Raw genomic sequence first — 27,443 nt, 5'->3', positions numbered from 1 at the left:
TTATTCAGTAAGATTATCAGACTCCTTCGAATTCTTAAGAGAATAATATTCTAGATGCACAGAGTTGGAAAAGTCCAAGGTGTGTTTGGATAACAGGAGGAGGCCATTCTAAGTAAGGTGGAAGGTTGTTGTCCATGAAGTAGTAGAAAGAAGGGTCTTATAGCATAGTGATTAAGAGCAAGAGCTGGGTTTGAATCCTAGCTCCATCAGTTGATAGCTCTGTGACTTCACCTAAGTCTTATAACCTCCCTGTGTCTTGGTATTCCCATCGTTAAAAGGAAATAAAAATAGAACCTTCTTCCTAGAGCTGTTGTTGTAAGTATTAAATGAGATAAAGCATGTGAAAACATAGAACAGGAACTGACTAGCAGTGGGCACTCAATACAGGGACACCAAGTACAATAGATTGAGGAAGAGAACAGAGCCAGGGAGTCCAGCCTGCCCTTGAGGTGAGGATAATGTCATAAAGGCAGTGCTTGACTCTGGTGATGATGTTTGCTGATGGCAGTAGCAGGGCCCTTCTAAACATTTAAGAGTCTTGGAAACTTTTGTGGATGGAATGCTGATTTTTTTTTTTTTTTTGTATCTCCATATCAGAAGCAGAGTTTTTTCTTTTTTATAGTAATAGCCGATTTAATGAGTTGACATAATAAGTCCTTCACATAATGTGTTCGGCTATAAAGTATTCACATCCTTTTGTTATTTGATCACTACTATGCAAATACTTAGGAACCATGGAGTCAGAGTTCTGGTCATTCATTCAATAGATATTTATGCAGCATTTGCCATGTGCTGGGCTTTTTGCTGGGTCCTGGGGGAAACAATGGTACAGGGAAACAAAAATGAATAGTCTCTGTGCTCACAGAAGTTATAGTAGAGAATAGAGATAAAGTAAGCAGGCAGTTACTGTCCAGGGTGATAAATATTTTGTTGGAGGAAGTATGGGGTACTAATTGTGCTTATAGGAGGTATTCCTGACCCAGCCAGGGGAAACAGACCAAATAAAATATATTTCACTTCCCAAAATGAAGTGATCTAAATGGATATCTGAGAGATAAGTTGGAGTTAGCAAGTTGATGCCTGAAATTCTGCCACAAGTCAAGACTAGTTTGCTTAAATAGTGGGTTCATGTTGAAGAGTAATGAAGAGAATATTGCATAATTGGTGGGGGAATCTCTCATTCCTGACAGCAGAGAATAAGACAACAGCTAGTTGACTGGGACCTGGAAGTGACTAAACAGTAATATAGTAAAACTGACCTAGAGAAGGTATCTCAATAGGTGACCCAGAGATACAAAAGAATGGGAAGAAGGTGAGATGAAGGGGTAGCTCATCTTTCAGGTCATAAGTGTACAGAAAAACAAAGGGTGCCACAATGGGAAAACAAGTGTCAGATGACATGGAGTCTGCTCTTGGTATGGCCATTAACCCCCTTTTAATATGATGTTGGATAAGAAGTATTCCCTCCCGGAGACTGATTTCTTCATCTGTGACCATCTCAAGAGAGTGGCCTTGTCTCTGGTCTGTTACAAAAAAGAAAGTGAAAGTGGTCAGACTAGCTGAGTAGTATTTTGTTTCAGTAACACTGTCACTTGAGCCACAACCAGGCCAAAGCCCAGAGGATTTTAGGATCGAATGTTGAGCAGGTTAAGTCGGTAGCTACCAGTTCTAGAAAGAGAGCTAACCTTTCTAGGTTTGTGGTTGGCCCCTCTGATTATTTACTGAAGGTTTGCAGAGGAAAGTGCACTGTGATTTTACTTTGTTGCCCATCCTACTCCCTGCTCGTGTCACCCTTCTGCTCTCCTCCTTCTGTTACAGGGAACTCGGAGAAGGTATATGATAAGATGAGCCTAGAGGAGCAGAACCCAAACCAAAGCTAATTAATTGCAAATGGTGGCACTTCAGGTCTCAGTGTGGGAATTATCTTTAGAAAACGGTGATGGACCACATTTACAATATTATTTTGTCTGCCTGGCACCCACCCTTTCTTCTTGGAACAGTAACCTCCCTTCTGTTTGAACACTGATTGCCCCACTGTAGTCATGTGGTTCCAGGGGGGGCTAGGAATCACAGTGTCCCCCACCCTTGGCACGGAGTTGGATATGTCACTCAAGCCAGGACAAAGGGAGATTTTGCAAATTGGAATTAAGAGAAGGGGCTCAGTGCCTCTCAGCTGGCAAAATTGTGAGGTGGAGCCTGAAACTAGTGGTAGCCACGTCCCTTGCTGTGTTGAGGGAGCCCATCTGTAGTAGGTAGGCCGAAAAGAGAGGGAGGAGGCAGGTGTGGGGGCAGGGTTGGGGGTAGGGGGAGACGAGAAGGGGGAGGAGAATTAGAAGGCTGTCTACCTTGTGGCATTATTGTGCCTATTTCTGTTGTCTTGGAGGCCCAGCTACAACTTTCCCCTTGTTATGTGAAGAAATAAATTTGCCTTTTAGCATTTTTGGGTTTCTGTTCCGAGCAACCAAAAAAGTACTACCCGACCCAGAAACCTTTAGTGTTCTGTTGGAAGTCACTACTCACTCTGTTCAGATACAAGGCTACTGCTGGTCCTGGGCCTCTCATAGGTCCAGCTTCCCTGGAACAGCCACTTACTTCTCATGTTGTTTCATATTTTTACAGTTTACCAAGTGGTTGTTTTAAATCGTTCCTCACGATGACCCTTTGAGATGGACAGGGCAAGGCAGGGTTATTCCTATTTGGCATCAAAATCAAGTCACACAGTTTGTGAGAGGAAGAGCAAGGTCTTGAACCCAAGATGTGGCTAGGACTCTTCCTACTATGCCAGGCCCTCTGTCCACTTGGGCAAGAGCATCGGGCTGGCTCCGAATATGTTGCTCGTTCGTTCAGCAAATACCACTGAGCCTGCGCTAGGGCCAAGCACCTTTCTCGGCCCAGGGTACGGTGTCGAACAAGACACAGACTCTACCTTCACAAAGCTGATAACCAGGAGTGGATATAGACCAGTAAACAGGCATTTAGAATAAAGTGTGGTAGATATGATGGTAGGGGGAGTACAGGGTCCTTCTGAAGCAAATAAGAGGGGCACAAAACCTGATCTGATTTAGTAAAGGCTTCTCAGTAGGATCACTGCCAGCCCAAAACTGATACCTTTTCCTCAAAACACTTGACAACCAACTGCCAAAAAATTGTTATAAAAATATATAAATCTGTAATATCTATACTGTGACACACCCTAGGTGTGTGCAGTGTGCAGCCTGCACTAACTGTGTGAGGCACCCTACTTCCCAGAGGAAATGCTATTTAAGCTGAGATCCAAAGGGTGAGGGTGAGTTAGCTGACTCTCTACCTGTAGGCCCCAGGCATGAATTGGGTTTGCTGCCAAACACGCCATTATTTATTTAGGCAGCAGAGTCCTCCTGTGGCTACTCTTATGTCCTCATGGACACCACACCCTTTCCCCTTCGCTTCAGCCTGGTCTCCCAGGGAGCCCAGAGCACTCTGTCCCTGCGGGTCATACAATCTCCCCAGACCTGTTTGTCTACCAGAGACTAGGTTTAGGGTTTGTGTTTCTGGACCATAGCCCTCAGTGGTGCTTAATTCAAAAGGGAAGAAATCCCAAGAGAAAACCTGATCCTCTCTGGGAGGCGCTAGCCTGCAAGGTACAATATCTGAAGGCCTGGAGCCTTCTCCCGATTGGCTGCTAATTATGTCATTCCCTTGACTGCAGTTTTTTGTTTTCTTTTTTAACTGTGGTGTTTTCTTAGCTTAATAAGAGAAATAAATGAGAAGGGAGCATGGAATCCTGTTCTTTTTTTTTTTTTTTTTTTTTTATTTTTGGCTGCATTGGGTCTTCGTTGCTGCCCACGGGCTTTCTCTAATTGCGGCAAGCGGGGGCTACTCTTTGTTGTGGTGCGTGGGCTTCTCATTGCGGTGGCTTCTCTTGTTGCGGAGCACCGGCTCTAGGCGCATGGGCTTCAGTAGTTATGGCACACGGGCTCAGTAGTTGTGGCTCATGAGCTCTAGAGTGCAGGCTTAGTAATTGTGGCACACGGGCTTAGTTGCTCCGCAGCATGTGGGATCTTCCCGGACCAGGGCTCGAACCCTTGTCCCCTGCGTTGGCAGGCGGATTCTTAACCACTGTGCCACCAGGGAAGCCCCGGAATCCTGTTCTTAGTATCCTAAAATATTAGGCCTGGGGAAAATCCTACGGTATGCTTTCCCCTCCAAGCGTTCTTATCTAGATGAAAATAAGCAGCAAATGCAGACTTAAAGGGGAGTAGAAATTGTTTGTATAAGAGAAAACTGGAGGAGGGTTCATAAAGGACAAGGACAGTGCTATCTGTTTTGATAATATTGGGGGTTCATATGTTGATGGAATGTTTATGAATCTCAGATCTTTTAGAACCAGCTGACAGGTGGAACTATTTTCCTCCCCGGATCATCTGTACCTCTATATAAAGATAGAACAGAGTCACATTTTGATGTCCTGAATGTCTTGATCATGAAATAAGCTCCACTTTAGAGATTTTACTGGTCCCCATTCCTGCACTCTACTACTTATCATAATGATTGTTATGTTTTGATATGTTATGTTACATTATGTTATATTATTCCTGAGTTCACTGGAAATTCTTTTCATCCTACACCCCCTCTTTTTCATGCCTCTCTGCAGGCTCTTCCAGGATTGTTTCATGGAAGCTGTTAGAATGTTAGACTGTTCAAATGGGAAGAACTTTAAAGAGTGTCTGGCCTAGCTCTGCAGATTATAGCCAAGGAGCACAGGCCCACAGGGGCACTGAGTGACAAAGGTCAGCCAGGGAGTTAGAGGCAGAGCTTGGGTGTCATGCCCAGCATTCTTTCTGCCACGGACACTATCTCTTTTGCCAGGTGATGAAGCTGAGATGAATTTTGGCATGGTTCTGAAAAGCCCGCTGTCTTCTTTCTTCCCACTATAAATCCCTCTTTCCCAGTTCCTTCCTCTTCTCTCCTTTCTCCCTCCCAAACTTTGACTCTGATCCAGAAGCTACAACAGGTGTTGGGCCTGCCTTTCAGCAAATCCTGAATCTTGTCTGGCACGGTCCTGGGGGTGGAGCATGCCCTGGTGCCACCCGGTTGGCTGCCAGATCTTGTTTCAAGGTCTCTCTGGTAACCTGCAAGGCCGATTCTACTAAAAGTCTCCTTCCTCCTCGGCACATCTGGTGAGTGGCATGAGAGGAGTCTTCAAAAGTCTCCTCTGAGCTCCCCAAAGGGGAGGGATATTTTATTGCAACCTTATCTTGAGCTCCCTAAGGATTTTTCTTTTTTGTATTAAGCTTGACACAGTACTGGTATACAATGGAGGCTAGTAAAACATGCCTAGTGTTGGCAATAATGGTAATAAAAAACTTACCTGATTATCTGAAACCTTCCCAGACTCACTCATTCCACTGGAGAGGATGGGGCTGCTGTAGTGCTGAGTGTAATACCTTTTAGAGGCTCGATAAATATTTGTAATAAATATGTCAAATATGCGTCAGCTTGAGCTTAAATTATATCCACTTTTTGAATTCACACAGGTGTGTGCATGTCTGGTGCGGCAGGCATGGGGAGTACACTGCTCAGATCCCCCACACGGAGAGCTTGCTGGGAAAAGTGTTGCTGTCTGACAGCCTCTGGCTGTAGCACCTCCGAAATCTACTGCTGTGTTTACACCACTGTCATGCTCCCCCTCTCCTTCTCCCTGTCAGTGACTGAGCACTGCAGACATGCTAGAGCCAAGCCATTCCTGCCTAACACAGCATTCCTCTGATGGGCAGTTCTGTGGCTTCCGATTAGCCTGGCTGAGACTTTCTCAGAGCTGCATCGAAGTCTGAGGCTTCTCCTGCCCAAGCCTCCTTCCTTCTCCCTTTCGTTTCACAGGTGTCAGACCTGCATTGTAGCCTGCAGCTCTCCAACCTGCTCCTCTTCCCTCTCCCTTTTATCCTTCCCAGGTGTTTCCCCTAGTAAGTCTCTTGTATTTCTTACTCCATCTTGGCATCTGCTTCCCAGAGGACCCAAACAGGCGCTTCCACCTTAGTGGGCCCAACTCACAAAGTCTATTTTTCATGAAGGTCTTGGGTCTCTCCGGGGAGGAACTCATCCTAAGGAAAGAAAGGAGATAGGCAATCGGGTCCAGCAACCGAATCTTCAGAATCAATGAGAAGTGAGTCAAAGTTCAATCAATATTAGGTTTATCATGCAGATTTGTTTCCTGGCCTCACTGCAGCCCTACCCCTACCCCTACCCCACCATTGGTTCATGCTTAGTAATTTGTGGAGGGGAATGGGGGTGAGGAGGAATCAGCAAAATATAGAAGACCTTCTTTACTAAAAACTCCGTGAGTCAAAAGGGCATAAATAACACCTATTGGAAGCTCATGTGACAAAATATAGCACAATGGCGGGAGAAAAGTATTCTCTCCTCTGCACAATCCATATAATGGATTCTGTGGACTGGGGACTCCAGAAGGGTCAGCGTCACCTGGCATCTCAACAACCCAGTGAGTGAGAATCACTCTTTGGGCCTCCCAGAAATTAAGAGATGCATTTCTCAAGGAGCTAGGGTCCTTTATTAACAGGCGGAGGCAGTAGCTTGCAAAACTACATACAAATATGAATTACAGATTATCAGAACTGAAAGGAACTGTAGAGATCATTTAATCTACTGGTTCTCAAACTATGTTCCAAAGAGATTTTCACAGGCCTGGGGGGAGGAGTGCTACAGACAAAATATAAGTGTATGGTAGCCAAAGAAGGGAGAGATTAATTTGATGCAAGAGGGTTTTCAATGAAAGTAAGAGGATGAGCAGATGAATGAACTAGTCTAGGTCCAGTGGCTAATAGAGGAAGAGCTAACATGAGAATCATGATTTCCTGGCCTCCTGTGTGCTTTTGTAAGGGACTTTAGCTGTTACCTTTGTGATGTGGTGGCTGTGAGCAAATTGCTCAGAATGGAAAGAATTTGGGGGTCATGGTGTATGTTTTTTCCTCTATATTCCTACTCCTGGGAGAGGGGCAGAGCAGATCTGTCTTTTGGATGCAATTAGGTCACTCTAAACAAGTATGCTCTTTCTGGAGTCTGGTTTTCATTATTTTTATATCCTCAGGCTCACAAGTCAGCAGGGGCAGAGATGTGGACAGAAAGGCCTAATGGAAGGGATATGTTTGCTTCTAATTTAGAATAAGAACAACCACACCCTGCAGATCAAAATCCATGGAAACTTCCACTGCCCTGCAGCAGCGTATAAGAAAGCATTCTTAGGGCTACTTAATAGGCTCCTGAGAAAGGATTCCATATCAATACTTGGGGGAATGTTCCATTTAATATCCTTGTCTTGGAGATTCATGTTGCTCATAGAAAAGTCTCTTGAAGAGCTCTGCAAAAGATGTCTATTTAACCTTAATCCAGTGTTTTGCAAACTTGCTTGTTGATGGAAACTTTTATTCATGGAATATCTATTATCATTATACAGAAAACATTTGAGAAGTGCTGAGGTGAAGACTACTGACTGAACAGAGGAGGTCTGAGTTGTGGTCCTGGCTTTGCCATTAACTCACATTTTTCATCTTCTTTGGACTTTAGTTTCCTCAGCTGCAAAAGGAGAGGGTTGGAATCAATGATCTAGAGAGAAAAAAGAACTACCATTTATTGCACACTTACTCTGTGCCAGGCACTGACATGCCATCAGGACCCTTAGAGGGGCCCCATGCTTGGTTTAATCTGCTGTCATCATCTTGAAATTCTTAATAATTTTTAAACAAGAGGCTTTGCATTTTCACTTTGCACTGAGCCCCATAAATTATGTAACAAATCATGTAGCTGGTCCTATGTGTGTGTATGTATGTGTATGAGAGAGAGAGATTATCTCTAATATTATCTCTAATCTTTACATCAGCCTCAAGTATGTGTATTATTATTTATGATATACAGATATGGAAACAGAGTGAATGAGGTGATATAAATTGCTCAAGGTCACATAGGGAGTGAATAGCAGAGCCAGGATTCCAAGTGAATCCACTGGGCTCTAAAGTTTTGCTCTTTCCACTAGACCAGCTGCCAGTGCAAACATTCTATAATTCTAAGATTCTTTCGTTCTTCAAGCTATTACTAGATCTATCTCACTGTTCAAGTAACAGAATAACTGTATTGCTACCACTCACTGTCTAAGTGAATATCTGGCTAAATGAATTAGTGAGCAATGGACTAGATGTCAGTGAATGCAAGGCTAGATGACAATAGAAAGTTAGACAGATGTGGAGTCCAGAAAACCTGGTTCTGCCATTTACTAACCATGTGACCTGCAGTGACCCACTTGACTTTTCTAGGTCTCAGTCTACCTCATAGGTACGTTGTGAGGGTTAAATGAAATAGTGTATTGCCTAACGCCTGATAATCCCTCAAAATATTATTACTATTCTTTTATTTACCTAGCCAGGCTAGATTTACTATTGTGATATCAGAGCTCCAACGATTGGAACCCATTTGACTTGTTCAATAACAAGGGCAAAAACATTAGATGTCTTTACTTTTTTTCTGAATCAAATTAAATTTTAATTTTTCTAATTCAAATCAAATTAAATTTAGCTTCAGCCTCATCTACCATGTTGGTGGGACATTCGATATCAGAACTTCTGTGGGGATAAGAAAACCTCAGGACTTACCCAATCTAGAAAACGTGGGGAACTGCCTTCAGTCCATTGAAGTTGTAGCTCATTGTCCAAGCAGGAGTATTGCAGTCAGATGTATCTGACCCAGTTGCTCAAGGCATCTGCTCCTTCTATTCTAAACCAGGCCACCAAGAACTGCTGTATGGCTCCCAAAGCCATGGCTTGGTGTTCATTCCCCAGGTGTGCTTATAGTCACCACTGCCAGAGATACTGGGAGAGAGCCAAGTTCAGGTCCCCTCCTGGCTGTGTAGACTCCAACTCTGCTCCCCATTAATCTTCAGAGTTTTCCCCGCTCCCAAACAATCCAGCTCTGTCCCTTTAAGAATGTATATGTTGGAGGGCTTCCCTGGTGGCGCAGTGGTTAAGAATCCGCCTGCCAGTGCAGGGGACACGGGTTCGAGCCCTGGTCTGGGAAGATCCCACATGCCGCGGAGCAACTAAGCCCGTGCGCTGCAACTACTGAGGCTGCGCTCTAGAACCCGCAAGCCACAACTACTGAAGCCTGTGCACCTAGAGCCCATGCTCCACAACAAGAGAAGCCACCACAATGAGAAGCCCGTGCATTGCAACGAAGAGTAAACCCTGCTCACCGCAACTAGAGAAAGCCCGTGCGCAGCAACGAAGACCCAACGCAGCCAAAAATAAAATAAATAAAATAAATAAATTTATTAAAAAAAAAAGAATGTATATGTTGGAAACTAGTGAATAAAACAAAAAAGAAGCAGACTCACAGATTTAGAGAACAAACTAGTGGTTACCAGTGGGGAGAAGGGGAAAGGGCAATATAGGAGTAGGGGGAAAAAAGGGTTATTATGGGATTACATGAAATCATGTGTGTGAAACTTTTGAAAATTGTAAAGCACTATAGAATTTAAAGAATTTTTCATTCAATTAAAAAAAAAGAATACAACATTAAAAAAAAATAAAAGAATGTATACGTTGGAAACAGAGGCCTCTGAATGGTCCAAACCCTCCCTCCCCATCCCTCAGAGAAAGCCTCCCAACCTACAAAGGACTAACTGTGTTTCTGAAAAGGATACAGAGGAAAATTTTCTTTAAGTCTTTTTACTGAGTCCACAGCAGAAAAAAAAATTAATTGATTTAATTAATCAATCATTAATTCATACACAATGTTCTCAAACTTTTTCATCTTCTGTGAAGAGTCCCATGACCCCTTTCTTCCTTGGCCACTATAGTTCACATGTAATCCTGTATGTCTTATCTTTACTGCCAACTGGGGAAGCGGGTCGGGGAAGGGGAAGTGACAGGACTAAACAGATCATGTTGCTGATTCTCCATTTTGGGGTGAGAATTGTCACAACCAACTGTTTGGAATTCCACATTTCTGATCTTCGGAACCCCTTGGGAACAATGAGAGCAGTGGGTGGAAAAAACACAGGCTTTGGAAGCTTTGATTTATGGGAATACGTTTATATGTGATGGCACAGAGTGCTTGGTGACAGGGTACTGGAACAGGCTAGGACACTGATGTTCATGGCATAGGTAAAAGAGAAGGAAGCATTAGACCAGCAGTTTCCCCCCTCATGTAGACAATTATACTGGTGTCTGCCAAGTCAAGGGCAAAATTAGAATTTTGCTCTAAGGTAGCTGCAGAACTATAGATGAGTAGTGCTGGGCCCTCTAGTGGCCAGTTTTTATTCAGTGACCATAACTCACTGTTTTTCTACACCACCAGTCTCTATTACTGCCTTGTCTTCATTTTGGTTTTGCTAGAACCACTAACTGTCTCCATCTATATGCTATCATCCCATTCCTCTGTCATTACTGACAACTACTTAGGAACAGGCTCAGTGCTAGGGAACAGTTCTTGAGGGAGAGATTGATTCCCTTGGAAACAGACTGAGGTGGAGAGTGGCATGCAGGTCTTTTGGAGAGCGCTGTTGGGAGATACATCAGTAAGGAAGTGAGGAAGCAGGAGTGGGCAGAGGGAGAAGCTAACTCACAATTTGGTTGCAACCGAAACCTCAGCTGATCCTACCAGGAGTTCTGGAGCTGAGATGGCTCCTCAGCGTTGTCCCAAATTGATGTGATGGAACCAGCCCTTTGTATCCCTGTATCAGTCTGTCATTGGTCATGAGCTGCCCCCCAGTAGGGGTTATAGCCTTGGATGAAATAGTTCCCTCTGGCCCAGGAAAATGCACAGTGAGGGGTGCAGCTGTGAGCTGTCAGCAGCCCATGTTTGCAGCAGCTGGGTGATGGGTGCGTTGACCCCAAAGATCGGGGCAGAGTGTCACTGTATCCACTCCTGGGAGTTAGCAGTCATATTTAGGGGCTCCCTGAGCACTTTGTCTGTGCCTTTCTTTTGTCAGTTACCCCTGATGCAGGGGGGAAAAGTCCAGAAACAGACGTCAGGAGACAGATTCTAGCACAGACTACTGCTGCGTGATCTTAAGTATGTTACCTAAATTATCCTGGCCTCGAGACTAGCAATAGTCAATATGGTTCAGTAACAGTCCTTACCATTCATATTTTACAAAGTGTTCTCACATCCACTTTTAACTGAATCCACCAGACCAAACTCTCTAAACCAAATGAGAGAATGGAGATGGAAATGTCTTGAAAGGTTGGAAGCACCATACACATACACATGTGAGAGATTATGTAGCACAATACTCATAATAATGTTGATTCATTTCACCACTACTTATGGACAATACACTTTGTGCCAAGCCTTATCCTAGTTGATGAGGGCATAGAGATGCATTAGACATGGTCCCTGCTTGCACCTTTGCAGTGTTTCTAGGAGGGGAAAAGACATGCCTGGAGAGTACACTGTGGTAAAGATTATCAGAGAATTATAAGCAGGGCAATAACATGAGTGAAAGAAGCCTCCACCTGTGAAGAGGAGGGTAGTTCAAAGTAGAGCTTCATAGAAATGGAACAGTTTTATAGGTAGAAAAACTGAAGTGGGTGAGCTAATCCTTGCCCCCATGAAGACAGGGACTGTGCCTTTCTTGTTTGCTGCTATATTCTTTTGCCAAACACATTGCCTAATATCTTGGTTGTACTTAATAATTATATCTTGAATGAATGAATGGTAATCCAAGAGCATAACTGTAAGCCTGTAGCTGTCCCACAGAGATCTTTTGAAGTGTATTTAAATAATCTCATCCTCTCTGCAACTGAGGGAGGTGCATCAGTGATTCACATTAGATCTTTTCTTGAGATTTAACCCTTCTAGTCTCCCAGCAGATTCTGTGGCTGGTCTCTATATGTTTCTCTTATTCCCAGTGTTGAGTTAGTGCTGTAGGGACTCAGGGACTCTTACCCAAGAGCTGTCCCAATTGACTTATTATTCCCATAAGCACTGTGACAATGACTTCTCTTCTCTTTGAGGCATCTTGCTTGGGGGTAAAAGGAGCTGGGTGAGGACAAGATTGTAACTGCTCTACTTGATCCGTGAAGGGGAGTGGAGAGGCCAGCCACAGAGTGTGCTAGGAGATTAGGAGTGTTTAGTCACAAGAAAGGATCTAATGTGACTCTCAAAGGGACCAGCTATAGTGGGGAGAACATGGGCTTTGAATTTAGGTGAATCTGTGTTAAAATCTAGACAGTGCTACATATTAAGTGAATGTTAAACAAGCTATTTAACCTGTGAGCTTCTGTTACTTCATCTATAAAATGAGGTTAAAAAAATAATTACCGGGCTTCCCTGGTGGCACAGTGGTTGAGAATCTGCCTGCTAATGCAGGGGACACGGGTTTGAGCCCTGGTCTGGGAAGATCCCACATGCCACGGAGCAACTAGGCCCGTGAGCCACAACTACTGAGCCTGCGCGTCTGGAGCCTGTGCTCCGCAACAAGAGAGGCCACGATAGTGAGAGGCCCACGCACCGCGATGAAGAGTGGCCCCTGCTTGCCGCAACTAGAGAAAGCCCTCACAGAAACGAAGACCCAACACAGCCAAAAATAAATTAAAAAAAAAAAAAAAAATTACCTCTAGAGCTTCCCAGCACAGTGCCTGGCAGAGATTGGTTGGTCATCAAATAGTAGTTTTTCTTCCCTTTCTTTCCTGTTCACTAATTTCCTTCTCTCCTGCTCCTAGACCTCATTCTGTCACAGTTTAACCACAGATGGTTTCTCTGATTTCATCCAGGCAGATCATGTTCTTGGTTTCCTACTGGCACCTGAAAGAGGATTCTTTTTCCTACACAAAGCTGGCTGAAAGCCTTGCTTTGTCTATTTCCCCTTTGCCTAAACAAATATCTTGGATATTACCACTCCAATGAGAGGAGAGACCAGACTCACCAGTGCTAGAAAAAAAAAAAGTGAGCAAAAGTCACATTCCCAGGACAGGCTTAGTTAGACCTGCAAGGCTCCCGCCCGCACCCCTCAGAAAACACGACTGAATCAGAGTAATAGCACTTCTTCCTTCTTGGCAGGACTGTACTTTTTTTTTTTTGGCCACACTACACAGCTTGTGGGATCTTAGTTCCCTGACCAGGGATTGAACCCGCGCCCCCAGCAGTGAAAGCATGGAGTCCTAACCTCTGGACCACCAGGGAATTCCCAGGACTCTACATTTTTTTTATCATGACCCGTTCTGGGGAAAGTGAGGAGGGTAGAGTGAAGACCACTAGCTGTCCACAAAATCCATTCTTTCTTCCTTAGTAATTGAGGTTTGGCTGCTTGCAGCCAGCTGTGGCCATGTTACTGAACCCTTGTCAATAGATGTGAGAAGATGGGATGTATGCAGCTTTTGCCTTGCTTGCTTAAGAGCAAATCTCTGGCTCTGGAATTCTGTTCTTTCTCTCTCCTCACTAACTAGAAGTGCTTCAACCAGAGTAGACTTGGAAGCTACACGTTGAGGATGGCAGTCATCATCCCAGGTCCCTGAATGACCGAGTAGAGCAGAGCCATCCACCTACTTGGAATGCTGCCTTGGACCATACTACACTGGACCACCTAATCAAATCCTATCTCACATCTCCAGGAAACATCCATGAATACATCCCTCTCCCTCTTCTTGACCATCACATTTAATATCAGTTCCCCACATTTTCTGATACTTAAGTGTATTGTTTCCTATTTGGTTCTTTTTGGTGTAATCTTGTTTTGTTCTTTATTTAGTGTGTGCTTCTTGGCTCTTAAGCTAGAAGGAGATCACAAGATGTGACACTCTGCTTCTGCTCCCATTTCCCCAATAGCACAGCTGTTGTGGATGCTGATGGAGCCCCCGTGCGGCCCCTTCCCCAGCTGCTGTGAGTGTTGGCTGCCATCACCTCAGAGCTGCTGCCTTCTCCAGCTCAGCCAAATGTGAGCACCCGTGGGAGGTTACATGCCCCGCTCTAGCAGCCAGCAGTCAATGGTGACTGACACGGGGTAGAAAAGGATAGCCACTAAAGATGGGGCTGATCCTCTGATGAAAATTGAGCTTCAGAACCTTCCTGAGGAACTAGGCTGTTGCAGATCTCCAACCAAGACAACTGGTCTAGGCTGCAATTGCTCACAGGTGCCACCCTTCTCCAGAGACCTGCCCTCAGCTGATGGGAACCTCCTCACAACCCTCCTCTCTTCCCCCCTCCCCACCAGCGTGGCCCGCAAGCAATGACTGACTGATATGGGGCATAAAAGCCCAGCCCCCTTGCCTCAAGGGGGTGTAAGTCTGCCTTGTGGTTTATGCCCCAGTTCCCTGTGGATCAGGCCAGGGCTAGATGTGACCTGACATGTACCTTGTTTGTCTTGTTCCCTTTCCTATCTACTTCACTCTTTCCCTTGCACGTTTCCCCCCAAAAAGTGCTCCCTCAATAAATGCCTGTTTCAGACTTTGCTTCTAGGGAACCCAACTTCAGTCTACTGGTGTCAATACTCTGCCGTCATCTTCCCAAATCATCTCCAGGGACCGTTCAGACCCATGCTCTGGGCTGGGTATGCCATGGTGCTGAAATTGGGCTGAGGGTGCGGAAGGAGCTACGTGAAGAACAAGTGGGCTTTACTGAAGTAGTTGTAAGGAATACCTGCTACATAGGGATGTTATGAAGGTTTTAAAAGCTAAATAAGTTAATGTCTGTAAAATGCTTAGGCCATAGCCTGACATGTATCTTAAGTATTAAGTGCTTTTAAGTATTAAGGCAGGGATTTCTTTGATCTTTTTCATTTGTTTATGTATTCCAAGTGTGCCTAGATGAGTCCATGGCACATCGTAGGCACTCAGTGTCTGAATGAGTGATTATTGAAGTTTTGCTTTGAGGGCCCAAGGTGATGTGCTGGGATCTGGCCAGCAGAGGGCAGAACCAGTGCAGCCAAAAGAGCCTATGGGCTGAAGGACGTAGTGGGATAGAGCTGGGGGGAGAGCCAAGGGGAGTACCTACATCATAAAATATTAGAATGTTTAAATTATACCTTAAAATCTTAGATTTTTATTTAGCCCAACCTTGAGTGTATATAATGAGGTATATTGAGCCCCTACTTTGTAAATTAGGACAAATAAGTAGTTCCAGGCCCCAAGATCCCTAGAGTTGCCCCGGTAGCTCCTCTATTGAACTACCCCATACTCCTCTCAATAAATCCCCTTTTGTGCTTATACTAATACACACTGGATTTCTGTAACTTACAAGCAAAAGAATTTGTATTACTCTATTTTTAAGCCCTGTGAGTATAAGGACTGTGTGAAGGGGAGTCTCCCCCATAGATGGGGACACTGAACTCCCATCGCAGCCACTCTGGGCTGCTTCCTGCTCCATCCACCCGCCGACCTGCTCCCTTCAGGAGGGTGGTCTTGCCACATTTCTGCCTCCAAGCTTCCCTTGTCTTGTTCTGTTCATTCTCTCTGCCCACGTAGATCTGTCCTATCTCTCAAAGCCCAGTTCAAATTCTACCTTTCTCTGGCTCCTCTACATCCACTCAATCTCATTTCTCAAAATCCTGATAGCATCCATTACCTGCCATTCATTCTTATTCTTGTTGGGATTCCATATTTTATTTGGGTGTTTGGGCTGGGCGGTCTCCAAAGTCCCATCCAGCTGTAGACTTCCGAGTCCGTTGTCCACCCATATGTCACGTCTTCTTAAGCAGGTCTCCACCTTCTCCCTCAAGAAGATATGAGGAAAGGCTTGAGAGCACACGTGGGGCTCAGCACTGATTTGCATGGAATCAACATAACTAACTGCTCATGGGAGCAAATGTGTTCTGTGATCCTCCATTCAAGTAACACACAGGCATTTATTTTCATTTTTTCAAAGTAAAAGTAGCTTCCCCCCCCCCCCCTTATAATATAAGAAACATACTTATGGTCAAATAAATCAAATATTACATAAATTTTTAAAGTAGAAAGGGAAAATCACCCATAATCCTTCTCTTCAGAGATAAGTGCTCTCAAAATACGCTTTCAAAGCTTTTGATATACACACATATGTATGTTTTGATAGGGCTTTCTGGAGACCCCATGGAGATTCCTTAATAACAGAAATTAAACAGAACAGTGGGAGGTTCCAGCCTGGGATTTGTAGCTGGCCACATTTCATGTATTCAACTGAAGCATGTGAAACTACTGATATTCAACTGTTTTTGACCTACAAGCACAGCAGTTTTACGTGGTTCAAATCAATGTATGGGAAGCCTAGAATATCAGATCTGGTAGAGCCCTTAGAGACTTTCAACTATTTCAACTTTCTATTTCACGGTGCTGAAGAAGGACAAGAGTCAGAGAGAAGTGTCTAGCCAGTTTATACACCACACTGGTAGTAGAATCAGGGCTGGTTCTCTTTCCACTGAATCAGGTACCTGCCTCTTTTAATATGATAATCTTCTAGGTGTGATAATAATCTTCTAGAAGCAGATTTCAACTTGATATCAGAAAATTACTCACAAAATTCATTCAAAATGTTAGAGGCTGCCTTAGAGGTAGTGAAGTCCCCAGGACTGGAGATGGGGCTGGGAAGGGCACTGGGACATGGCTGGAGGGGCACAGGGACCATGGAGCTAATGAGGCTTAACAGTCAGGGCTCTGTACTTGCATGGCTCCTTCTTAAATTCTTAGGAGGGGCCCTAACAATGTATTAACATGGTGATATGTTTTTGTAATATTTGCAAAAATAAGATATTTTAAAATTCTTTTTCTTAAGGAGGGCCCCCCAGAATTATATAAGTTTCAGGCCTAGATCCACTCCTAGGTAGCACACAGTTTTGCAAAGCACTAGGCAAGGTGACCAGAGAACCTGGGTTCCAGTCATGGTACTGCTTTGGCCCAAATGGGCAGAATGGCACTTGCTCTGCTTCCCTCACAGGGGGTAAAATCACAAATGTTAAATGAGCTGAAAAACATAAAATGTGAAAAAATATAAATAAGTAACATAACTTAGATTTCCTGTCTGTGATATGGGATAATCATTGCTGCTTCTCATGGTCATTGAAGATAACACATCAAAAAAATGTGTCCTCAGGGCATTTTCCTGTCTCATTTCCCTCTGCTACAACTTCCTCTTTTCCTTCCTCTAGCCCCTAGCCCCCAACACTCCGGCCACTAGAACACTCATTTGTCATTATATGTTGCCACTTTTATATATATATACATATATATATGTGTGTGTATGTGTGTGTATATATATATATATATATTTTTTTTTTTTTTTTTTGGGCCACACTGAACGGCTTGTGGGATTTCAGTTCCCCGACCAGGGATTGAACCCAGGCCCTTGGCAGTGAGAACACGGAGTCCTAACCACTGGACCACCAGGGAATTCCTGCCACTTTTATATATTTGTTCAAAGGGCTCCTACTGTCTATAAAGTCTATCTTTGCTGGAAAAAATCCTTATCCACAAGGCCTAGGTCTGCTAGATCCTCTCCTCCTTCCCCAGTGATGACCTCCCTTAGTACTGTTTCTTGTTGATCTTACAGATTAGAACACTGAGGCCTGATGTAACACATAGCTGAATTCTGGAGGCCCCACAAGATAATCCTCAGGAATCTTGATCTTCTGCCATCCCCGGCCTCTTAGCATCAGAGCATAGACACACGGTTCTTGATGTATACATGATAGGGGTCACTGCGCTTATCCACTTTGCGGGAGCGGGTGTATCCCAGGATGAGGCTGCCCACAGTGGCAGCAAATAGGAACATGACGAAGAGAATGTACATGTAGGAGTTGTCATCGCGGCCAGGTAGGCTGGCCCGCCTCTCCTCAGTCAGGTTGTCTGACCCTGGCCGGCAGAGCAAGTTGCTGTGAAGAGTGGCATTTAGAGCCTTCAACACAGCGTGCAGGCTCTCATACCAGGTCTCAGTCCCATTGGTGGTCTCCATAGCAACAGGGATTCAGGTGGGGGAAGAATCGGAGGATGCTCTGGTAGTGACAGAAAAGAGAGAGGATGGCTTCTGTTACTTGCAGCTTGAATGACCTTCCCACTCCTTCAGACCCCAGCTAAAATCCCAACATCACAGTTTATTCTAACTAATTGTTTACTTGTCTATCTTCTCCACTAGACTGCCAGCCCAAGGAAGGCAGGGAATATGTCTGTTTTATTCACTGCTATATATGAGCACTTATGACAGCACTCAGTAGGTGCTCAATAAATACTTGTGGAAGGAAGTCTTCCTTGACCATTGTAAACATGCTGATCTATCCTTTCTTTGGGTTCTATAAGTCACTGAGCTTTAGGCTAGAAGGACCTTAGGGATTATTTAATGTAATTTCTTCCATTTTACACACAGGGAAACTGAGGCCCAGAGAGAATAGTTGGCTTGTCCATGATCACAGAGAATACTGGAGGTAGAGCCGAGATGGAGCCCTGCTCTTCGATGGCCAGCTCAGAGCTCCTCCGGCCTCCACACCAGCTCTGGGGAGGACTGTGTGGCACAGTTGGAAGACATTCCTCAGAACTCTCCCTCAGCACAGTTCTTTCTTATGCTCCACAGACACCATGTAGAAGATGTTTGGGGATGGCTTAGATTTCCCCCTACCTGGAGGCCAGAGGCTGGGTCATTTGACCTCTAAAGCATCCTAGGTCCCGCTCTAGGTATTCCTAGCTATTGAGGAGAAATTCTGTTGGAAAGGAGGTGGCTGGGGGAGCAGGGAAAGGCTGATAACCACTGCCGGCACTGGGCCTGAGGGCTTCGGAGTGAAAGGAATACTCAGTCCAGTTTGGGGTTTTACCCACCCCAGACAGAAAAGACACTAGCACCTCAACTATCCTGCCTTCCAAAACAACGTCACTGTGTACATGGCATATAACTGGTGATAACAGAGGTTCCTTTTCCTTCCTCTCAGAGATCCTTAGTCTACAATGTAGAAAAATAGCCAAAGGCAGCCTTGTATCCTAGTCTCTGGAAAAACATATGTCATTCCTTTAAACAAGGCTCCACGCTCACTTCCTTCAGGAAGCCTTTGTGTGCTCCCAGCATACTCCACAAGCTTTATCATCACAGCCTTCCCTTTGCCCCAGCACTTACATATAAGGCAATGTGTGGCTGTCCTCTTGCTATTGATAAGGGTTATCAGCAGACCACATGCTCCTGGTCAGCAAGGCTGTGTTTCTCCACCAAGTCTAGGGGACTACCCTAGTTCTCCTTCCCTCAGTGGTCTCCAGTAAAGACGGCCACTTTGGATTTCTCTATAGGCCAAGCACTCAGTGTTCGCTGACTGGTTGCAAAGCCCTCCTTTATCTAGGTAGAGCTGTTTAACACACTTGACTATTAACCATCACGTCTCTTCCCCGGAAGAGATGACAGTTAGTTAGGACCATGATAAATATTCATGAAGAACTCTATGAATGCAGAATTTGGGGGGAAGAATCAAAATAATACAGCAATAACCCAGGACTGGCCCCCATTTTATGCAAGGCCTTGGGGCCCCCTGCCATCTAGTACTTGGGCAACCTTGTCTGGATGGAAAAGGGGAAGAGTTAAGATCCAGGAGGCACAGGTTCTCATCTAGTATCCCACTTGTCAGGCAACAAATTTGTGCCTTCCTCTTTCCTCATATGGGCTAATGGAAAGCAGGAGCAGCACAATGAAATTAATGGCTCAATGAATCACCTGGCCAGTCATCGTTTATGGAGGCCCACTCCTGGGCAGCCTTATTCTGGGAGCTCTAGGAGGCCAGTCCCTACACTCAGGGGGCACATCGCCAGCTCTTAATATGGGAGACAATCTAGGAGCTACTGGGGCTTAAAGGAAGAAGGGATGAATTCTGACGAGTGCTCAGAGAGTGTTCACAGTGATGGAAGAATTTGAGTTGGACCTTGAAGGATTTTTTGGAAGTAGAGAAGGCAAGGGAAGCAAACAGATGGACTAGAAAGCACACTTTGAAGAATGGAAAGTAGCATAAAGAGTGTAAGATGCGTGAAAGGATAAGATAGGATGTGGGATGGAGACACTGGCCCAAACCAGATCATAGAGGGCCTTGAGTGCCAGGCTGCAGAGTTGGAACTTTATCCTGTAGGTGGAGAAAAACCATGGAATGATATTTTAAAAGGGGGTAAAATGATCAGAACTGTGCTTGGAAAGGACACTCTGGCTGCTATGTGGAGTGTGGAGTAAAGAGGGCCGGGATGGAGGCAGGGAGCCCAGTGATAGGTGAAATAGTCTGGGTTCAAGATGCTGAGTCCTGAGCTGGGGCGGAGGGGATGACAAGGTGGGGGCGGGGACAGATAGAGGATGTGAGAGGCATTTGGGGGTGGGAATGGCTAAGGCAGTGGTTGCAGGAGGAAGGGGCCTCAGACAGTTTTATAAGCAGACAACAGAGAGATGGCATAAGTGCGGGAAGAGCTCACTTTGATTGAGGGAAATAAGTTTCTCGCCCTGTTTGCACTTCAGTTTCCTCATCTATCAAAAAAGATTATCACCAGGAGTTGTTGTTCAATGGGTACAGAGTTTCAGTTTTGCAAGATGAAAAACATCTAGAGATCTGCTGCATAACAATGTAAAGATAGTTAACACTACTGAGATGTACCATTAAAAATGTTAAGATGATAAATTTTATGTTGCTTTTTACCACATTAAAAAGTTTTTTAATTAAAAAGGAAAAAAAAAAAGATTATTATCTCTGCTCTGCCCCCTGCCCCAGGCTTGCTTGAGCATATACTTTTATTATGGTGAAGAGGATTTTTAAAATACATTTTAATAAAAAACACAGTTTTCATGAAAATGAAAATCTATTTTTCATTTTTGAGAAGTAAATACATATACACAGCAAAAAAAAGAAATTGAAGCAGTACGTACAATGAAAATGCAGTCTCTCTGTTCCCAGTGGCCCAAGTTTCTTTCCCAGGGCAGTCACTGTCACCAGTTTTCTTAGATAGCCTTGCATGGGGGTTTGAACTGACAAGGCAGACGGAGGGCCACCTCCATCTGGAAGACTCACCAAACAACAGCAAATTCACTGGCTCCTAGTCGGCTCCAGGAATCTCCCTGTGGGCGCCCTAAGGCTCCTCAGCCCCTCAGCCTCTTCAGGATGTCCCTGGACACATCTGGGGTCTCAATATTGACTTTGGGAGCTGGGAAGGTCCAGAGCTGGGTGGGGAGGGGACAGAAAAAGAAGGAACTAGACACACAGAAAAAACTTCAGAACGAGGGTGGATCACCCGAGGCCAAGCCCCAAGGGTTGTGCAATAACTGTGCTGTGGGTGCTGACACCCTGCCTCTTCCCCTCCCCTTCCTGCAGGAGCTGGATCAGGCCAACCTAGGGTTGCAGTTATAGGAACTGTGCCATGGCCAAGGGACATCTGATTGCTGTCCCCTGACTCCAGATGCACAATGTCTCAACTGGGTGACTTCATGAGAAACCTCAGTTCAACACATGAGCTGCTGCTCAGGACCAGCTAACAGTGCAGTCTAAAACATCCCCTTTCCCCAGGGTACTGGCATCTTAGCAGGGCCTGAGACCCAAGGAAATGATGTGAGTGGCAGAATGGCAGCCAGCAATTGGGTTGCTATTTTACATAGGAACAAATGATGTTATCAATCAACCTATTTGGATAGACTGGTTATAAACATAGGCATGGCATCAACACTATCTGTACCACAGCTTTGTTGTGAAAATTAAAGAAGAAAAGTATGCAGTGCCTGGCACTAGACACTCCACAGATGTGGTGGTGGTTTTATTTGTGCAGAGCAGAGGCTGGCATGGCCTTCAGAGTCCATCTAATCTAACCTCCCTCATTTTACAGTGAAAGAAATGAAAACCAAAGAGCTGTCTTGGTTCAGCTGCTACTTGTGTGACTTTGGGCATGTGATTTCCCTTTTCTGGGCCCCAGCTTCTGTCTGCATCTGTAAAATGAAGGGGTTTTACTATGTAATCTTGTAAGGTCCTGATCAGCTCTAACATCCCATGAAGATACCACAAAACCATACATGAGATTTGGGAGATTGGGTAGGCTGGTGGGAGAGGATTTTGGGGGCTCTCTAGAGTCCCCCAAATCACAAGATAGAGAAGACTGCAGATTCTTTCCTCACAGGTTAAGATGCTTCGAGTCCCAGGACTGAGTTACACTTAGTATTCCAGCCTAGATAAACTGAAGGCCAAATTTGTTGACTTGTTCATTTTTCCTCTTTATAGCTCACCTGCCAGGGTGATCTAGCCTGGGGGAGACAGACTGTGTTAGAAAGTGGGGGTAGGGGGAAAGCGTGGGGGACAGGGTGGGCTCTGAGGTGGGGTTCAGTGAGGGGAGTAAAGGTTCACAGAACCATTCATTCCTCACACCCTCCTTCCAGTGCCTCGCTGGATAGACCTGGATGGATATTTGTACTTCTGATGGAACGTGCAAAGAAGCCATAGTTGCGTATCTTTAGAAGCTGGGTTGAGGTGGGATGGAGGACCTGTGTGCAAGGAGAGACAGAGAACTCATAAAGGGACAGCTTGGTTCTCTGTGACCTGCCTCTGGGTCCCAAGTTGGGAATTGGCAGTTGGCAATGTGGGGAATTTTGTTCCTCTTTCTGAGCTCCTTGGCTTCCCTCTTCAAGACAGTCACTGATTATGAAGCTCTTTGGATGGGGAAGACAGAGCTCCTGCCTTGGAGAGTCCCTGACTTGAAACAAGAGATAATCATTTAGGAAGGGAGATGAACAGTGACTGAAAAGAGATTTTAAAGATCATTTAGAATCTAGATTCTAGGCCAACCCCTCCATTTTGTAGTTGAGAAAACTGAAGGTCAGAGAGGGGAAGTGATAGTCCAAAATGACATGGCTAGTAAATGGCAGAGCTCTGATGAGAACCCAGGTCTTTGGGGTGCTGTTCAGGTGCTCTTTCCACTACAAATGGCAATGTCTTCTGGCATCTGAGCTGCATATCACACCAAACACAGGCTCCTCGTGTCCTGGGGTATCATCTCCTCTAAGTCCACCACTACTCCTTTTTCCTGGACTACAGATTCTTGCTAATCTTTTTTTTTTTTTGGCCGCACCACTGGCATGTGGGATCTTAGTTCCCTGACCAGCGATCGAACCCGCACCCCCTGCATTGGAAGCGCAGAGTCTTAACCACTGGACCTCCAGGGAAGTCGCTCTCGCCAATCTTAACTGAGGATCCAGTAAGGGGAGAAGTTGGTAACTTTTGGAGGCGTTAACCTTCCTTTAGAGTCTTGTTCCCCATGGCACTTTCTGCTCCAGACCTACTCCTGCTCCTCCATACAAGCCAGGTGCACTCTCTTCCTCCACACCCCGATGTTACTCTTTCCAGCACATTAACAGGTTTGCCCAAAATGTTCTTGACTTGAGCTCGCCTGGCCTCTAACTTGGGGATGGAGGCCTAAAGCTGGGACCTGAAGGATAAACTGGGTATCTTAGTAAGGTTTTCTTTCAGGTTTCTCTGGGGAAAAGTGAAACGCCACCATCGGTTCTTTTGGTTTCCCTATGCTCTGTTTCAGCTACTCTTGCAGAATGAGTGTCTGAAGTGCCTGGAAATGTGGTAGAGAGGCAGGGGAAAAAGGCCACATAAAGCAAGTGGATCCAAAGACAACTCCTGGGAATGCACAGTTTTGCCTCTGGCCCCTCTGGTGGTCTTATCACCACCATGGGCTGGTGGGAGAGGAACCTTAACGTATAGTTAGAAGGAGACACAGAAATAGAATCTGAGCTGGAAGGGATCTTAATAATCACGTCATTGGTGTAACCCCCTCATTCAACCAGTGGGAAAAACCACCCCACCCCAAGAGGAAATCACTTGCTCAAGGTCTCACAGCCTAGGAACTGGGACCAGAAACAGGTATCTCATCCACATATCTTTCCACTATAAGTTCTCTGTTGCCTATAGGACAGTCTAACCTCCTGCGATTATCATTCAAGCTCCTTTGGATATGACCCTGCCTCCAGCCCCATCTCACCACAGCTCTCCCCACTGCCTGTGCCCATGATACTGAGCTATAGGCCATTCCCCAAACATTCCTTGCACTTGCACACCTCTTGCCTTTGCTCATGCTGTTTTCTTAGGCAGAAATGCCCTTCCTCTTTTTTATCTGCCTAGTGAACTCCTACTCATCCTTCAAGACCCAGCTCCAGTATAACCTCTGTAGACCCTCTCCTGAGACACCACCTTCCCCACTCCCTAGCCAGTTAAGTCTCTTCTTCTTGTCTGTTCCTAAAGTGCTTTGCATAAAACCCTGTTAGAGCACTATGCTGTACTGAAATTGGGTGTGTATATCTGTATAAATATAAATAGATATAGATATAGATATACTAAACTGTGCGCTGGGAAGTGTGAAGGCAGGGACCTGTGCCTCATACATTTCTTTATAGCAGGCACTCAAGAATAGGTGGATAAATGTCTCTTCTTATTAGACTATTCCCCCCTGCACACACACATACACATTCATGAAAACAGCTTACAGCACTTAAAAAGCAGCTTCAAGGGCAGGCCAAAACAGATTCCATTTGGTCTGGGGAAGGGGAAGCTCAAATAAAAGACACCATCTCAGTCAGGTGGGCAAGTGAGTCAGGGGAGGAGGAATTCTAAGCCGCCTTTGGAAGCCCAGATGTTCCCTGCACCTGAACCCCATTCAATCCAAAGGGCAAACATTCTTGGCCCCAAAACACCAGCAGCAGCTTAGTAACCCTCTTCCTTGTGTACCCACCCAGGGGGAAGCCACACACACCCACCTGCTGCACACACACAGTCCAACTCCCAGTTTCCAAGCCTCTAATCTTGCCTTTCAGGTGTGCCTTTCATGGTTCCAGTCTTGGCTGTATGCTTGGCTATGTGACCTTGAGCACTGCATTTATGTTCTCTGAATCTCATCTATGAGATGGGGATAATTATCCCTGTCCTGCTTGCCTCACATGGCAACTCGGGGAGACCAAGGGGGAAAGGTGTTTTAGAAATTGCAAAGTATTATGTAAACATAAGAGAGAATTATTGGGCAGCCTGGTCACCTGTTTCCTTTTCTATTGCCCTATCTCCTCCGCCGCCCCCCAGTATTACCAAGAACAGCTATCCCTATGTCCCGTCTCCCCACCTTAGGTTCTCCTACTCTCAGAAGAAGCCAGGAGGTTCTTTATTACTTTTCTTGATTCTCAGACACACTTACCTCCTTCAGAAGCCTTCCTTGTTTCTCTTCCTCTCTGATCAGCCCTGTAATCTCTCTCCATTTAGGGGTACCATTCTGTAGTCCTGCTGTTGATAGAGAACACACCAGAGTTGGAGTCAAGAGACCTGCCCCTATTTTGTAGACATGTCTAGCCGTGTGTCTTGGTTAAGTCATTTCTCCACTCTGGGGCCTCATTCTCCCCATCAGTAAGATGGGATTTCTTGTCTTGCCTCCCTCTTAGTAGGCATTTTGAGCATCCACCCATTCAGTTTATAGATAGAAATGTATTTTGCAAAGTGTGGAGTGAGTGAGGGATGAAGGTTGTTTGTTCTCATCTTAAGGAGTCAAGAAAATCTGAAAGCAGTTTCCTTGCCTCCAGCTTGGCTCTCCTCCATTCAGAGCGGATAACTGGCTGGATGTCAGGAGATAAAGAGCAGCTAACAAATTTACAATGCACTTTTGTAGCTGAAGTGGAATCAGCCCTGGGCTAGGAGTGAGGAGAATTGGGTTCTACTTCTGTCTGGTCCCTGGTGTGACCCTGGGCAAGCCATCTCCCCCCTGGGCCTCAGTTTCCCCATATGCAAACTGCTGAGGAGTGGGGAGGGGGGATAGGAGGAGACACTCTCCAAGGTCCCTCACACAGGGGTCTGAACTCCTGTACTTTCTACACAAGAGACTCCAGTGTCCAGTCCCCTTCCCCCACATGCCATAAGGAGTACATGGGCAACAGGACCAGGAGGCCCATTTTACATTTGGTGACCCAGGAAAAGAACGCACAAAGCACAGAGCAGGTGGGCGATTGGCACAGGTTTACACAACCTGTAAACTAGAACTCAAGTCTCCTGACTCCCAGCCTAGATCTATGTCACTAGTACTAGAAGACGTCTAAGGGAGCTCCTAGGCTTTTCCCAGGACTGGGGCGCATAGGGCGAGGGACACAATGAAGTAGAGAATGGGCAAGTCAACTCGTACGCTAAGCAAGCGGCTCCCGCCAAGCAAGAAGACACGCCGGGTCCCGGAGCGCCATTTCCGCGTGTGCTCTCGCTGCGGAGCCGCAGGTTGGTTGTTATATTGTGCGCTCGCATATCTGTGGATGTGGAAGGAGCTTGGGTGCCGCCGTCCCGGGGCCCGTGAGTGCCGACCTAAGCCCCCACGGTTTCCGGGCAAGGCGTGCCAGGAGCCCAGCTTCGCACTCCCACGTGCGCCCCGGGATCCCTGTGGCTCTGTCCAGGGGAGGATCAGTATGTATCTGAGCCGCCCCCTACGTCTGGTCGGCGGCCTCCAGGGAGGCGGATAGACCCCTCATTTCTACCCCCGGCGTCGGCTCAGCCTTCCCGAGCCGGCGGGTGCGCCTTACCTGCCGGTCGGCAAGGCTCCCAGGGACACCGTCTGTTCGTTGGACACCTCGCCCTGGGCTCGCGGGTGCCCCGCACTGCGCCCCAAGGCGCTCCGCCAGCCCCCCTGCTCGCAGCCCGCGGCCAGCACCGCCTGCGCCCCCTCCGCTCTGCGCTCCAACCCGCGCTCAGCTGCCTTTTCCCTTCCTCAGGGCGTCCCCTCACCCGGCCCCGCCCGGCCCCTAACCCACCCACTTCTCCCGGAGCTGGCTTCGGGCGCCTCCGCCCAGCTGCTTGGCCTCACCCAGCTGTGGGCTGCGACCCTTCCGTCCCCTGCAGCGCCTGCTTCCTGGACCTGAGACCGAATGTTCCTTGCTTCGCTTCAGCTTGCCCGGTCTGAGGAGGATCTCAGAAGAGCGTCGGGTGCTGGTGGAATCAGACTTTGCTCCTACGTGGTTGTATGGTGGTGGGCAAGTCACTGCTCCTCACTGGGCCATGGCTTCCTCGCTATAAAATGGGTACAGTTCCTGCATGCATTCTTCACAGGGTGATGGTTAGGGTCAGATGAGATCTTAGAATCCAAAATATTAAAGCCGGATGGTCACTGGAGAAATCATCCGATTTTAACACAAACCCTCTTTTCCAGACAGGATGCAGTTTGGGGAAGGGGCCCAGTTTGGGGAAGGGGACTTGCCCAGGCTCACCAAGGAAGTCACTGGCAGAGCTCAGACTCAGAATCCACTAGGCCACTCTCTCCCCTTAACCTCGGCCAATGTTTCATCCAAGTCTCAACAGTCCCTCACATGCCCAGACAACTGGTGTCCAGCCACACCACGCTGCTCCCTGTCCCTGAATACCCTTCACTTTCTGGCCACCAGGCCCTCACTCAAGCTGTTTCTTCCTTGCTGGGGACACTGCAGGTTCCAGAGAAGAGAAGCATCCAGGGACAGCTGGGAAATGAGGGCCAGGAGGCCATGGGCAAGGGAGTGGA

The 27,443-nt window shown here is 46.1% G+C and overlaps 1 protein-coding gene and 1 pseudogene across 5 annotated transcripts; one reads left to right on the top strand and one right to left on the bottom strand.

The window, feature by feature from the left end:
- Window positions 1-27,443, top strand: part of LOC133098541 (anaphase-promoting complex subunit 13-like) — a 74,400-nt pseudogene that overhangs the window by 29,340 nt on the left and 17,617 nt on the right.
- Window positions 16,314-26,626, bottom strand: KCNE3 (potassium voltage-gated channel subfamily E regulatory subunit 3). Of its 5 annotated transcripts, XM_061201255.1 has the most exons (3): window positions 25,119-25,207; window positions 20,963-21,111; window positions 16,314-17,944 (listed from the first exon to the last, which is right to left on the bottom strand). In XM_061201255.1, the coding sequence occupies exon 3, from the start codon at window positions 17,902-17,904 to the stop codon at window positions 17,605-17,607; it is 300 nt and encodes a 99-aa protein (XP_061057238.1). In that variant the 5' UTR covers window positions 17,905-17,944; window positions 20,963-21,111; window positions 25,119-25,207; the 3' UTR covers window positions 16,314-17,604. The 5 variants fall into 5 exon arrangements, with proteins under 5 accessions (XP_061057238.1, XP_061057239.1, XP_061057240.1 ...); XM_061201256.1 differs by lacking the exons at window positions 20,963-21,111; window positions 25,119-25,207 and adding an exon at window positions 26,476-26,626; XM_061201257.1 differs by lacking the exon at window positions 20,963-21,111 and having other exon boundaries at window positions 25,119-25,191.

Source organism: Eubalaena glacialis, chromosome 10, assembly GCF_028564815.1.
Source record: "Eubalaena glacialis isolate mEubGla1 chromosome 10, mEubGla1.1.hap2.+ XY, whole genome shotgun sequence".
In the NCBI taxonomy this organism is placed as follows: Eukaryota; Metazoa; Chordata; class Mammalia; order Artiodactyla; family Balaenidae; genus Eubalaena; species Eubalaena glacialis.
This window is presented reverse-complemented; position numbering and strand designations above follow the sequence as displayed.

Coding starts and splice junctions, on each gene's coding strand:
- KCNE3 (XM_061201256.1), bottom strand. CDS start 17,904: ATGGAGACCACCAATGGGACTGAGACCTGGTATGAGAGCCTGCACGCT.